The following is a 14,468-nucleotide window of genomic DNA, read 5'->3' as shown; positions in this document are numbered from 1 at the left end:
ACTACAGTTTATTGATTGTAAAATCTGGCACGGATTTAAAAAAAGCTTATCACAGATGAATGGTTTACCAAAGAATAGCTCACAGTGGTATCCAACAGTTTTGAATAATAAAACCCCTAAACATTGTCTCAGTCAGCAGCAGGAACATCCCCAAACCCACACCGTGTGACCAACAGCAAACCAACCTCACAGGAACCAGCCAACTGCACACTGCTGGCAGAAAGGCAGAGCCCAAGCTGTCCCATGGGATGCTTCAGGAGCTGACACATGACACTGTAGAGGTGCGTGCTGTGCTCGGGCCAGTGCTTGATGACTTCATCATGACACAAATCCACAGCCCAGTACATCTCATCCATGTTTTGGACTAATCCCACAAATATGTTAAGCATTTCACCAGTAGCTATGCAACTAATGGAGACCTATTTCCCATTACTCAAATTACCTGGAAAAGGGTTTCTTCCTCTCAGCAAGTAATGCAGAGCACACTGCAAATCACATGACTCAGAATGTGAGCAGATCAGAGGGGGCTGATTTGCATTTTTCATAGAGACTTTATATATTTGAACTAAAATTAAAATGCTATCCTGCATAGAAAATTGTTTGAATTACTCTTCCACATTTACAACAAGGAAATTTTAAGTTCAACAAACCACTCTCCAAACTGATCCTTGTGCTGGTGAGAACAGTCCTCTAAAATTGCTCCAAGAGCAACAAAACCCACAAAGGCTGGTTTCCTGCACAGGAGGTTTAAAGGAGGCACAGCACTGGTCCCCACTCTCCAAAACACCACCTTTCTCCTTGAGCAGCACTTCCCTTCATCTCCAGCTTCCTCCCACGCCACGAAAGTGCACCCTTCCCATACTGTCTTCCCAACTAATACTACTCCCAGGTGCATGTGCACAAACATACACAAGATAACAGAAACCTTCCACAGGCTCCCAACAATCCAGCTGTCAATGAGAAACACGCTGTATATGCACAACTGCCAGGGTCTCTGTGCCCTGGACTGAAAGAGGGGATGGGGAAGGAGACAAAATTAGCAAATCTCTAGGCAACAGGGAGATAGGCATCTCAGCTCCTACTAAGAACAGGAAGGAAGAGTTCACTAAAACAAAAAATAAGGTCTAGGGACAGAAAACTAGAACCTGATAACAAACAAAACAAGTCAGACCCTTCGAGCTCAACATACTGTCTATCCTTGCTGATTTATTTCCTTTCCTACTTACACAATTGCAGAAAAGGAGTAGTCTAACTGCTCTGCATCCCACAAGGATGACATATGCCTATACACAGCAACCACCATAAAAAGCACATGAAGCTAACCCCTCACCACTCAACTGCCCAAAGAGAGGCTGGAGTTTCAATCCCATACCTTCACAACACATTAATTCGATCTCCAAATTAATCAGCCACGCATCCACATCACGATCATAATTAACAGCATCGCTCATGCACATTACAGAGTTATCTGTGATAAGGCTAAAACAATGACTGAGGAGTATGGAAATACCACAAGACAGTAAAGACCATCACACATGTCACCTTCTGACTCAAACTCAAGATGTAGTTCTTCCTCTTGCCTGTGCTGTTATGGAGCAGAAGTACCCACGTACATAAATCTACCCAAAAAAAGCCTTTATATCCTGTAATGTTTTTCCTGAATGTGCACAACTTGCTAGAAAGCAATGCTGTATTACACAGGTACTGACTGAACTGCAAGAACACGCAGACACAAGAACATTTGCAGCGGTCTAGCAGCTAAAACTAGAATGGCAGCCTACAGACCACAAAAGATGGAAATTTTTCATAAAGGCAGTAAAATAATTGTTCTCAATTAGCAATGAACATAACAGAATTTCTTTTTGCTCTCGTATCCTTTTAAGACGTTATTGCAAAATAACTTCCCCCTCTACCTTCTTCATGTCAGCTGTTGATTATGTCTACATCAGTACATGGAAAGAAAAATCAGGAAGCGGTACAGCAAAATAAAGAACACACACTGTCTAGAGGTCATATATTTATAAGATTAGACATGTCTGAGCTACCTAATAACCTTACAGGCTTTTAGGTGATCAAGTTGCAAAAATGCCCAAAAGTATTTTTATCCTTCCCGATGTACATTTGCCTTTCAAGCTACAAGTGCTTTCTGAGCACTGACCTGCCTGAATACTCCCTACCTTTCCCCCAGAAAGTCTTATACACTGTATGCTTTACCAGCCTACAAACGTTCTCAGGACTTAAGGGAGGCTGAAGCCTTTCCATTCCCACACTCACTACCACAGTTGGGTAACAGGTGCATTTCCAGACACGTGATAAAGTAGTAACTTCACAGCTGTGTATTTCCCCTGCCCAATCCACAGAGCTGGTGCCCTGAATTAAAGATGAGCATCAAGAGAGTGCATAAACTTATGATGACCTGCTTATTTTATGACTTCTCTTATGGGAAATATATGCCTCCTCATAGTCTAGGTTTCCAATTCAACTTTGAGCCAGTTTCTTTCATTAAGATCCAGTTTTTAAATTATTCGTCAGCTTGGCCCCTAAACCATCAGTGATGTTATATTTTGGGTAATACTATCCCTCCTGGTCCACATTCCCATGAAAGAGAAGGCTGCAGAGGCAACAATTCTTTCAGCCAACAGTCCTGCAATCTCACCTGGCAGAGCCAAGGTCCCACTGCCTTCTGGCTGTTGAAAACACAATGAAATGTTTAGTTACAGAGCAGACAGGGTTTCAACAGAGAAAGCCTTACCAGCACAATATTTTCATTACCAGAAAGACGACACCGAAACAGCTGTTTCTGTTGCTAAAAGAATTCTGAGGTCCAATAGATCTAGCAGTATACACAAAACAGGTATTTACAAGCGAATGTCTTTCACGGATCCACAAAGGTATTGAAGACATACTGTCAGTACAAGCTCAATTTGTATTTACAGGACAGCAGTATTTGTGATTACTGCATGCACAGGGTGCAGCAAGCTGAGGTTGAGGCAGCACAGGCTATGGGCAACACTCAACTCCTTAAAAAAGGTGTGGGAATGCCAAGCACACAAACATCTGAAATACCTATGACCAATTAGTGAAGGACATGGCAAAAGCAAGCACCATCTCCTGCAGAAATCTCCACTCCATTCAATCAACAGCAAAACATCAGTAAATTTAGCAAGGATAAGTTGAAGTATCCCAGTTAAATCAAGACAGCTTTGCTCTTCTTTCTTGAGTAAGGATTATCTACACATTAACATGGTAAACAATATGTTCATGTTACATTTTCTTCCAAATGCGCAGAACTAGAGAGGGACAGCCAATGTTACTTGGCTGTTTTGAGATGAAACCTATGTATGACTTTTTCTGACTCGCCTCCAAAAATCCAGGTGCAATATTACCCAAACCATCACCCAAAGGAGAAGGCATTCATGGCAAAGTCCACATAGCAGGAGTACAGACTATGCACAGACCTATAAAAAAGTTGATACAAGTGTTTATCTCTGCAAGCTCTCCTCTTACAGCAAGAGTTACTACAACAAAACAAGAAAAAAAAACCCAACTGCCCAAACAACAAAAAAACCCCACTAAAACACTAAACCTCTGAAGGACCTGTAATGGCTACAAACAAAAACTGAAGTATCTACTATGCAGAAATCTGCTGAAGCTAAGAAATATTCTCTATCTTTTTGAAGTAAAAAACCAAAACAAATCAAAGTTAATGACATGCAACTTGCTTGGTTAAACTGCCGGTTGCTTGATCCAATTTAAACTCTGAAACGTTAAGGTATTTGGAACTTCCCAGAGGTCTTCTGTTCTTTGTTTTCTGTCATGTCAAGGCAGGGGGAGGAAAAATTCCTGTCCAGCCATCTCATATCATTTTTTGCCTGATTTTTAGTGAAACAAGGTTTATGCAACTCCATTATCCATGCATTAGTTCTTCTCTATTAACTCCTGAACCCTTTGTTCAGACATTTCACAGAGGGACAGAAGTCTCAAAGATAATTAAGTTCTGATCACTGTTCCCTATCTTAAAGACATAGACACTAAAACTACAAGAGAAAGTGAGAAAGGTAAGATAGATAAGTTAGAGATATGAAATGGTTCCCATTTCAGAAACAATTAGTAGACTAGGTTTTAAAGCAAATCACTAGAGATTCCACAGTGTTTGGAAGAATTATCAAAAGTGATTGCTTTCTTATGCACCTCCCAACACCTGCATTGTCAGCGCTGCTCAAGGTAGGTCCTGGGCTCAATTAACTTCTGAACCAGCTCATGATGGCCAAGTGTGCTCCCAAATGTTCCCCCTCTGCCATGGAACAAGGCAGGTATTCTGCCTCACAGCAACAGTCTAAAGACTGAAGATCTCAGCACTGTGTGAGGCACAAATGGTGCATATGGTACCTTTCCCAGTAAAAGTGTAAGTTCCAAAGGAGTGGAAACAGAAGGCAGCAAAGAATCACGTAATGGAAGAAAGAATACAACTTTTAGATCGTCAGTGTCCTTCTTTCTGTTCCTCACAGCACCACTGGCTGTTTTCACTCACAGATGATCTGTGGTAAAAATCAAAGACAGGAGTCTGCTGGTCCTTTTGCCAGAGTGGTTATAGGTGTCAGCTGCACTTCATGGGTTGCTCTTAGATAAGAGCTGTGCCATGCTGAAGTAACTGCTACTAGGGATGCCAGCTTAAAGGTAAGGTAGGAGACTGTGTACAAACAAGATTTGAAAAGAGACCGTGAGAATCCTGGAAATAAAATTAAGCTTCCAAAGCACTACTCCGAGGATAAAGAAGCAATTCTGCTGTTAGAAATCAATTATATGGCAGTTCAAGAAAACCAGTTTCAATTAATCCATTCCCAATATCCCAGCTGTAATGTAGGCACATTTGCATGTGGCACTGACCCTTCAGGTTCACTAAGTCAACCTCATCCAGCTTCCAGCAGGACAAGCATATGCTAAACATTCCTGGAGAACCACTCTTTTAATCTGTGCTCTTCATGAGATATCTAAGCATGATTCTAAGGCCTCTGGGCACAAAGCATAGTGTCTGCATTGTCTCCTCTGCCATTTCAGTTTCCAAAGATGTAGCCATACAAACACTAGCTGCAGTAGCAAAGTTGTGAGCCTATGTAACTTCAGCTGCATCCACTACCACTCTTCGTGGGGCAATACCATGAACCAGCTCATGGAAATAGTTTGGGTTTAAAAAGAAAAAAACGTCCCCCAAAGAGAGTAGAATGGTCTAATTCACAGAAGAGTCAGAGAAACACTTGAGCAGATGGAGAAACTAGTCAGAAGAGAGCTCCTCAAATCATGGGGGAGTATTTGGTGGGGGGGAGACGGAAGAGGAGTATCCTCAAGCTACACCCTAACAATCATCTTCTGTAGCAGCCAAGAGAACAGCCTGTTCTGTTGTAATTCTCAGTGCTAAGGACAGATAAGAAAAACATTATTTTCCAAAAGATATTCAGGCAACACAGAAGATGACAAGAAATCAGATTCATATTTCCTGCAAGTATCTCAAGAGCTGCAAAACAAGAACCTCTGAAGTACCCTGACACCAAGTCTGGTATCACCCTCAAGAAACAAACAAACGAAAAAATGTTGTGTTTTTTTCTTTGGGTTTGCTTGTTTGTTTAAGAGCAACGTTCAACTTCACTTAGTCAATGTGAATTAACTGCTCTGGCCATAGTATGACAATATAAAGTCCAGAGGTAGGGATTTCAGTGCCAGATCAGAAACATCATGGCTTCACAATGTAAAACATGGACAAAGCATATAAACTCCTGCCATAGTTTTTGCAATTGTTTCTTCAAACGAGAGTGCCAGTGAAGCTGATTCATCCCCTGCCCTTCATACAACCCCCTCAAGTTGTGACAGCCTCTCCCTGGATGGCAGGAGGCACACATGCACGTGGTAAACCTCACTGGGAATTCACACGGGTCAAACAACTGTCTCCAACCAAAACAATTCCCTGACCTGCGCTGCACAGCCACGCCGAGCTGCGTGAGCCCAGCAAAGGAAGGAAGGAGAGGACACTAACACATCTATGCTTGAATCAACACCCTACCAAAAGAAACATCCACAGAAACTGTCTCACTTGGCTGGCTCAAATTTGCTCAGATGTTAACAACTTAACTCTATAACGACGAGCTCTGTGCTAAATCAGGGATCATCTCTTCACGCCACACTAACTTTATGCTTGATCAAGTATCATCTGTTCTCCCACATCTTGCATAAAAGCATAAAGTCCCCAAATTAACCAGAGCACATCACGTGCAATTTAACAGAAACATTACCATGGGCCACATCTGACAGAGATCATGACTGGTGATCTGGCAATGCACGGAACCAGAGCCATGAAATCTCAGGCACCACAACTGAAAAGCTTGTGAGTAACGAGACCGGAGAAGCCCAAATCTTTCTTCCACTTGCAAACTCACTTTAAAGCTGCCAACTAACTTCTCTGCTTTGCTTCATTGATCAACATAAAGTGAAAATTATCTCAGAAACACTTCTCCTTCCAGATGGTGGCCCAGCCAAAGAACTGGAAAAGGAGAACACGTGCATGGTTCCTTCTGAGCTGGGCTACACAGCCCGAAAGCCTCACAGGTCCTTCTGGATCTGGTTTTAAAAGTAAAGAGGGGATGAGGAACCATACCAGAACTTCAAAGACACTCTGAAGCAGGGCCTTTTTGTATATTGGATCTATGGCAGTGAGCTCTAAAGAGCTAGAACCACGATATCTTACAACAGCACTTTTCCCAACAGTTCCAGTTATGTAAACCTCACGGGAAACTGAGGCAAAGCAGCTGCAGGGTTTGGTCACTTACCTGCTTGGAGATTTAAAAAAAAATAATAATGCACTTGCAAAGCAATAAGATACAGTGTAACAACAAACATTTTACTTGGTGCAGAAGTAACACTGACTTCATAGGTTACTTGTCGCCAGCAGATGTGCGGAACTACCAGGAGGTGACCTCCAACAGTTCATACCTATGCTTTCAAGTGACCCCAAACTGCTCAGGAGTAGTTTACAAATCAAAGTAAAAACAGTAACTATTCTCATCCTACTGGGGAGAGACTGAACACTCTATTTATTTCATAAGTCAGGATGCTTAAACATCGAAAGTTGCTTGAAAAACGACTAGATGCAAGCAAAAGGAGAATCTTTTACATTCACACAAAATCTCACTGGTTAAACAAAAAAGTTTTAAGAGTCCTTTCCCCACAATTTCTTATCAAAGTGTCTTTTACTCACCATCACTGAAAGGCAAAACACACGAACAAGACTGAGAGGACCCAGGGGCCGCTCCGTCCACCTCCCAGACCCCCACGGCAGGCAGTGCCACCCACCCCAGCCCTCCTGGCAGGCTGCCCCGGCACAGCCTCCCACCCACCAGCCTGGGACCTGCCTAAACTCACCAACCCAGCAGAAACCTGTCTCCTTTCCTCTGCTGACTTTCCAATGGGCCAGCAACACGAATCTGGCCCCAAGAGGCAGCAGGTGAGCACCACCTTGCTGGGACAAGAAGGGGAAAGCTGGATTTCCCCACTTTGGCAGAAGCAAGCTTAGTGCTTTAGCTCCATTTTGCCAGCTGCAAAGGGTTTGACAGCTATCACAAATCCACGGAGCACATATCGACACAGTTGTCACAGCTCCAGCCCCAGACACACCTAAGCTGGCAGACAACACTGTCCACCATGAAGCATTTCCCAACAAAAGGCTAACAAATGCTGAAGAAGTTCGATATGGGGGAGAGGGGGAAGGGAAGGGAAGGAAAGGAAAACTGTAACACAGGAGCAGATAAACTTGTGCAACTAGAAACAATGAAAGGAAAAGATGAAGAAACCCACTGCCTGGCTGTTGCTGAAAGGTGATAAGCTAGAAGCTGTCTTAAATTTATTAGGGCCAACGACTGCAGAAGCCTACTAGTAATTTTCAAGAATAAAACTCTCATTTTTATCTTTACTGGTTATTTAATACCTCTCTCAATGAAACCCACTCTCGGCTCAGGTTACCTGCAAAGTTAAAAAAGAAAAAAAAAAAACAACAAACACAACCAAAACAAGGATATCCCACAGTAAGCCTTCCTGTCACCCAAACCACATATACACTGACAACAAAGCAAGTGAACAGGAGGTTTACATGTGATCCTGCAGTTAAATGCTTTGAATTTGCTCCAGATCTGGACGCAGCAACATACTTTATGCAAGCTTCCTTAACAGCTCTCAGTTCTTTACCAGGAAAAGCTCAGAATATTATTATTGACACTATTGTGATGTCAAGAGGACTGATGCACCACTTGCTCTGCTCAGAGCTCTCCAGCAGAGTATGGATGTCAAGACTTGTACACTGCCACGAGAGTCTGGATGCCAAGTGGGACTATGTAATGGGATGGGGGGCAGGTCAAACCACAGTCCCCAGCCACACATTAATAACACCCTATAATAACAAGGAGATGATGTCATACTGCCATTCTTAAAAACTTTAGGGACAACCCAAGTTTTTCACACTGAAATAAGATGTATGACTGCAGCACAGGCAGGCACATCACCACCAGGAAGGAAGCAATGAATGAGAGTAACACCAAGTAAGTTGTGGGGCTTCAGCCTCCAGCACACTGGAATAAAGCTGCTGGGAACCTCAGGTGCCCACACCAGGCACTGTGGGTCATCATTTCCCCTACCTGAAACATGTTAGATGCAGCAAGTACTGATGTGTCTGGCTGACTTGTGATTGGATCTCCTGATGCCATTTAAACATACCTTAAATATACCACAGACTCAAAAACAGTGATAATTTTGTAGCCAAGTACTCTCCCAAACAAGCAAAAAGTCAAGAACATACAAAAAGGTTTTCATCTAAAAGCGTAAACTGACATTTGTCTTGACAAAAGTGTTGCCTTCAGTAGTTCTTCCTCCATCCTTCCTCTCCTTTCTTTCCCCATCCCCTTGTTACCAGCCCTCCCACTGAGACCATTCAGCTGTTCACACAGTCCCACAGTGAACCAGATTGGGTGTCTGATGCAAGATTAAAAATAATCCAGGAAAAAACAAAGAGTGAGGAGGAGGGAAGGTGGAAAAAAATTAAGTTCCTCAAATTACTGCAAGATGGAAATCCAAAAAAAAAATCATTCTTTCACTGCATCCAGGGAATGCCACAGGGGCATAAACATGCAGTGGAGCTCAGTCAATGCCACCACTAAAGAAATACTTGTCGCACTACAGTTACACTCTCCTGGAAAAGGTGGAGACAGAATAGCTGTTGGAAAGTCTCTTGATACCAAGATGACCTGTTCTCTTCCAGGCAGCTGACACAGCACTCTCCTGAAAGTGGAGCCTGGCACTAGCTAGTACAATGAACATCTCTCCCACATGCATTTTTTCATTAGAGGCCCCAAATTCCAGCTGAGAGGTCCCAAGCTTCTCAGGTCTGGTGTTTATCCAACATTCCCACACGGTCTGTGATCGTGCAGACCAGTCCACCATCTCCACTCTCATCATGCTGCCATTTATTTCATGGCTCTACAGCAGCTGTAAAGAAAATCTTCACTTCTGCTACACTGGAGGCAGGCAATTCCAGGATTTCCTTCTGGCCAAGGAGTAAGATCCCATACCTCATTCTGGAATGTGACACCCTGGCATCTTCCCTACACGTTTAAAAGTTTCGCGTCCCCTGTGAGCTGTGCTAGCTTGTGACAGTCCCATTTGTATTGGAAACCAACTCTCTCCCCATCAGAAATGTATCAGTAGAAACTTGACAGGAACCAGGGGAACCATTTGCTCTCTCCAACCAATTTGATGCCACCAGTCAATTTACCCACAGAGCCTGACATTCAAGGGGCAGCTCCTAAGCCCTCAGCATGCTCACTGTACTCAACACAGAGGAGAAGACTTGCATGTCACCCTCAGCTCCCACAGTCCAGGCTCCTCAGCTCGTCTACCCAGGAACTACTGCATGTCAAGAGAGCAAGACACTTCCTCTCCTCTGGAAGACCTTTCAACTATACATTTAAAATCAGACGTATAAGAGAGGTGCAACCCATCCACTGGCTTCTGAGTACAAAAATTCAGTGTTTCATGACCAGGCCAAAAGCAACGACCAGCCTTTCTGAGTCAACGCTCATTTCTAGGAGCGGTATTGATCTCTAGTGAGGAAGCTGCTTTTGGCAGCTGTTGGGCCTGGAGTTCATGTGGCACGATAAGGTAGTCACAAGAGTAATAACAGATTATCTGCTGAGTGTTTGTCTTCCAGTGGGAAGTGTATGAAATGACTATGCACAAATCCCATTCAGGATTTAATCCTGCCCTGGAGTTCACACACAACTTCGGTGCACAAAGCCATTAGTGGGAGATACCAGCACCAGAGGTCAGAAACAATTCGATAATACACACCCCTGGGCTCAGGTTGAACAGAGTGCTCACACAGAAACAGCTGCATCCATCCATATGTTGATCTTGGTAATACATCAAATCAAGACTTCATCCATATGAGCCATAATGGAGCACTGTAACCTTGGCTGTCAGCCACCTGCCTTGTCCTCTGCCCAGAAAGACTACAGAGCAAATCCTGGACACCGTTTCCAAGCACAGGAAGGACAATAAGGTAACTGAGACCAGCCAAAACGGATATACCAAAGGCAAACCACAGCTGACCAACGTGACTCCCCCATCTAGGACAAGGAGACTGGCTCTGTGGCTGAGGGGAGAGCAGGGGGTGTTGGACACCTTGACTTCGTGTCAAAGGCTATGCTAAGTCTCCCACAGCATCCTTTGAACCAAAATGCTTGGGTAACTGGACAATAAAGGTGGGAGGAAACCTGCAACGTGGCTCAAAGGATAATGATCAGCAGTTACAACCTTCACCTGGCTGCCCATTACTAATGGCACCCCACAAGGATCAGCCAACCCTGCTTAAAAGCAGGAATAGGATGAGGGATAAGGGGAAAAGGGACAACAGCTGAACAACAGAAAATCCAACCAGGCACATGGAAACAAATATTTGCTATAAGCATGGTCAAACACTGACACAGCCCAAAGCTAGGGTGGCATCACCACCCTTAGAGAGAGCCTGGGATGGACCCAGCCCCAAGCACTCTGCTCTAACAGGACATTTTTTAGCATGAGGTTGGCCTAGAGACCTCCAGAGGTGCCTTCCCACCTCCTGTGGGATGCACAGTACAGATTTAGCCATACAAAATGCTAAGAGATGACATTCCCCACAAAACTTGGCCATTAAAAGACGAACAATAATTTCCAGGAAACAACTCCCTTTGCAAGTCACACCAGGGTGAATTTTCACAACTCATCTTGCCCACTATCCTTCTGCTCTCAGCATGTCCATCCCAACACAACATTACGTGCACACTATCAGCTTGGAGCAACCCAAGACGCAAAGCTGGGACAGCCAAGAGTCATCCCTTATCCCTCTACAAAACCAGGCACAACCAAAAAAATAGTATGAACGTGACAAAAGAAGTAGCATTTTTCAGAGCACAAAGTAAGGCTAGGCCAGAACAGCAGAAAGATCAGAAAGTAGTTGTTGATGGAGCACAGCCAGACAGGATGGCTTGGCCACCTTTGCTATATTTTTTGTCTTGTTTACTTTACTCCAGTTTTGCAGAACTCCACAAGAAACAAGGCATTTAGAAAAGGAGAGAACTCCACGAAAACATCTTCCCGTACATCCTGTAGTCCTGGGGAGAAGGAAGCTCCACGGACCAGCTTTTAGGAAGGAAAATGGCCGAGCACAAATTCATGCCAGACCACCCTCAGTTTATATTCCATAAAATGCAGTCCCAAACCCCATCGCCTCTCCTTTCTCTTCACGTGAGCCAAAACAAAGGACAATCAGACAGGAGCGCAACCCTGAATAGAAGACTAATGGGAAAGCATACAACAGAACAGCAAGAGTGGAAGGGGAGGCCAAGATCTGCAGGACGTGCCTCACGCCAGCCCCCCGGTCTATCAGCAGCCTGTGCCCATCTTTGTGCTCCTTATCTCAGCAACTCCTCCTGGCTCCCCACTCCGACAACCTCCCATGACGCCCATCCGAGCAGCCACTGCTCCCCGGGCCCCATCCCGGTGCCCGGCCCCAGGGCTGCCCCGCTCCAGCCCGCTCCCCCACCTCCCCCTGCCCCAGTCCTGGACCTGCCCAAACCTCCCGAGCCCCCACCAGCCCGCATCTCACACGCCCCATCTCCCCGCACCCCCGAGCCCCTTACGGCCCCAGGATGCTGTTGCCCCTCACCTCGGCCATCCCGCTGCGCCCCCCGCCCCGGATCGCCCCGCTCCGGGCCCCGCAGCCCCTCACCCCGTTTAACCCTACGCCGGGCCTCTCCTCCCCGCAGCCCCCCAGGCCCTTGCCCCGCTCCCGCCCCCGGAGCCCCCCCGGGCTCCCCCGCGGGCTGCCCCGGGCCCCCCCGGTGCCGCCGCCCCGCCCCGGGCCTGCCCCGCCGGGCCCCGAGCGCCGCTCGCCCGCACGCGGGAGGCAGCGGGAGGCAGCGGGAGGCAGCGCGGGGCGGGCGGGCGGCGGCGCCGGGACCGCTCTTACCTCCGACCCGGTACATGTTGGCGGCCATGCCCGCGACCGGGCCGAGTGCGGGGCGCGGGCCGCTCCCGCCGCCTCCAGGTGCCGGATCCGCTGGAAAATGGAGGCTGGAGCGGGCGGCGGGGGAGGGGAGCGGGGGAATTAAAGGGGCCGCGCCGGCGGACGGGGAGGGAGCGAGGCGGAGGGCGGGGCGGCGGCCCGGCGGCCCGGCGGAGGGGGCCCGGCGGCGGCGGCGGCGGCGGCAGGGAGGGAGGGAGGGAGGGAGGGAGGGAGGGAGGGGAAGGAGCCGGAGCCGCCCGCCCGCGGCGTGAGAGGGCGGCGCTCCGGCTGCGCGAGGGGAGGGACGGGACGGGACGGGACGGGAGGGAGCGGGGCTGGGGGCAGCACGGCCTCCTCACACACACGGGAGGAGGGAGAGAGGGAGAGACTGCGTGTACATCCACAGACACGGGGTCAGACTGCCTGTGTGCACACGCAGATCGCCGGTCCTCGCACATGCACAGAGGCTGCCTGCACACACACACACACACAGACTGCCTGTCCTCATACACACACACACAGACTGCCTGTCCTCATACACACGCACATACGCGGCCTCTCCTCACACACACAGAGCCTCCTCACGTGCACATAGCGCCTGTGCTCACGTACAGTCACACGCACACACACACCTGGCCACCCCTCGGTCACACACACACTCCCCTGTCTTCACACAGTCCTCCTCACCCAGCTCTCCAGTCCCCACTCATGCTCAGCCATCCTCGCACACCATCCCTGTTCCGGCATGGACAGCCCTCCTCATACACACACAACAGCCTGTCCTCAAGTACAGCCCGACACACACACACACTCTCAAACACCACTTGTGCTCACATCTGTCTGTACACACAGCTCTCCTCACACATGCATCTGCCTGCACTTGCACACAGCCTTCCTCATAGCACCCTACCTGTATGCACAGCCCTACACACACTCCACCTGTTCTCACACACACATCTGCCTGTACTCACAGCCCTTCTCATGTGTCACCGGTATTCACACACAAGTCTCCATGTACAGGCACCACCTGTGCTTGCAGATGCTGCCTGTCCACACACACACAGAGTGTTCCTCACACACCCCCATCCCGTCCCCACCGTGGGCAGGAACAACAGGTCACTCCACAGACACAGCCCTCCTCAAGCACACCCACAGCCTGCTCACACTGTGTGAGATGCCCCTCACACTTGCACCTACATCCACATGCTGCCTGTTCTGCCTGTACATCCCTCCAGCCCTACATACACAGGAGTCCCATGCCCTACATACACCTCCTGCTCACGTGCCCCACTCCTCCACTGCCTCACTTGGATCCCCACAGTGGTGACAGGCTGCCTGGACTGTTCCCTCTGCACTTGTGTCACCCACTGCCACGCTGGGGCTTTCCCCCCTCTTCAGGTGTCAACCTTAGAAGTGAAGTATAGCTGATGGCTTTAGCTTTCCCTTGCCCACTGACCTGGGGAGGTCACCGGTCCTGTGCGCACCAGGGCTGCACCACACAGGTACACCTCTTCCTCACTTGTGCACAGCTCCTGTCCAAGTGTTGAGTTCATTTTCCCCTGCCGGTTTACCTTTAAACCAGCACAAGGTGTCAGCCCAGGACCCCTCCACATAATCAGACAGGTCAGAATGGCCAAAAAATATCTGTCATGAAACTTTTTGCTGGAGCCCTTTATGAGGGCTGGGCACAGCCTCTACCTGCACTCTCAACCCTGGTTCTCCTAAGTCCTGAAACAGCTATGCAAGACCACCTAAACATTGACATCTGCCAAAATACATATTTTTTTTTGAAAGAACAGGGCTTTTGTTAAAATTTGCTTTGCGTGTTAGGGAAAAAAAACCCCTACAACACCAAATCTGACAGTCCTCAGATCCCAGTAGGGCACAGGGC

At 47.4% G+C, this 14,468-nt stretch overlaps 1 protein-coding gene across 4 annotated transcripts in view; it reads right to left on the bottom strand.

Moving 5' to 3' along the window:
* Positions 1-12,756, bottom strand: part of MTA1 (metastasis associated 1) — a 77,296-nt gene extending 64,540 nt beyond the window's left edge. For 2 of the 4 annotated variants that reach the window (XM_064664389.1, XM_064664390.1), the window contains exon 1: positions 12,542-12,754. In XM_064664389.1, coding sequence (XP_064520459.1) covers positions 12,542-12,569 — 28 coding nt within the window. In that variant the 5' untranslated portion in view covers positions 12,570-12,754. Of the gene's footprint in view, positions 1-12,541 lie in introns of all 4 variants that reach the window. The other 2 variants (XR_010432654.1, XM_064664391.1) reach the window with 2 other exon arrangements.
* Between the last annotated feature and the right edge of the window lie 1,712 nt (positions 12,757-14,468).

This window comes from Pseudopipra pipra, chromosome 9, assembly GCF_036250125.1.
Source record: "Pseudopipra pipra isolate bDixPip1 chromosome 9, bDixPip1.hap1, whole genome shotgun sequence".
Classification (NCBI taxonomy): Eukaryota; Metazoa; Chordata; class Aves; order Passeriformes; family Pipridae; genus Pseudopipra; species Pseudopipra pipra.
This window is presented reverse-complemented; position numbering and strand designations above follow the sequence as displayed.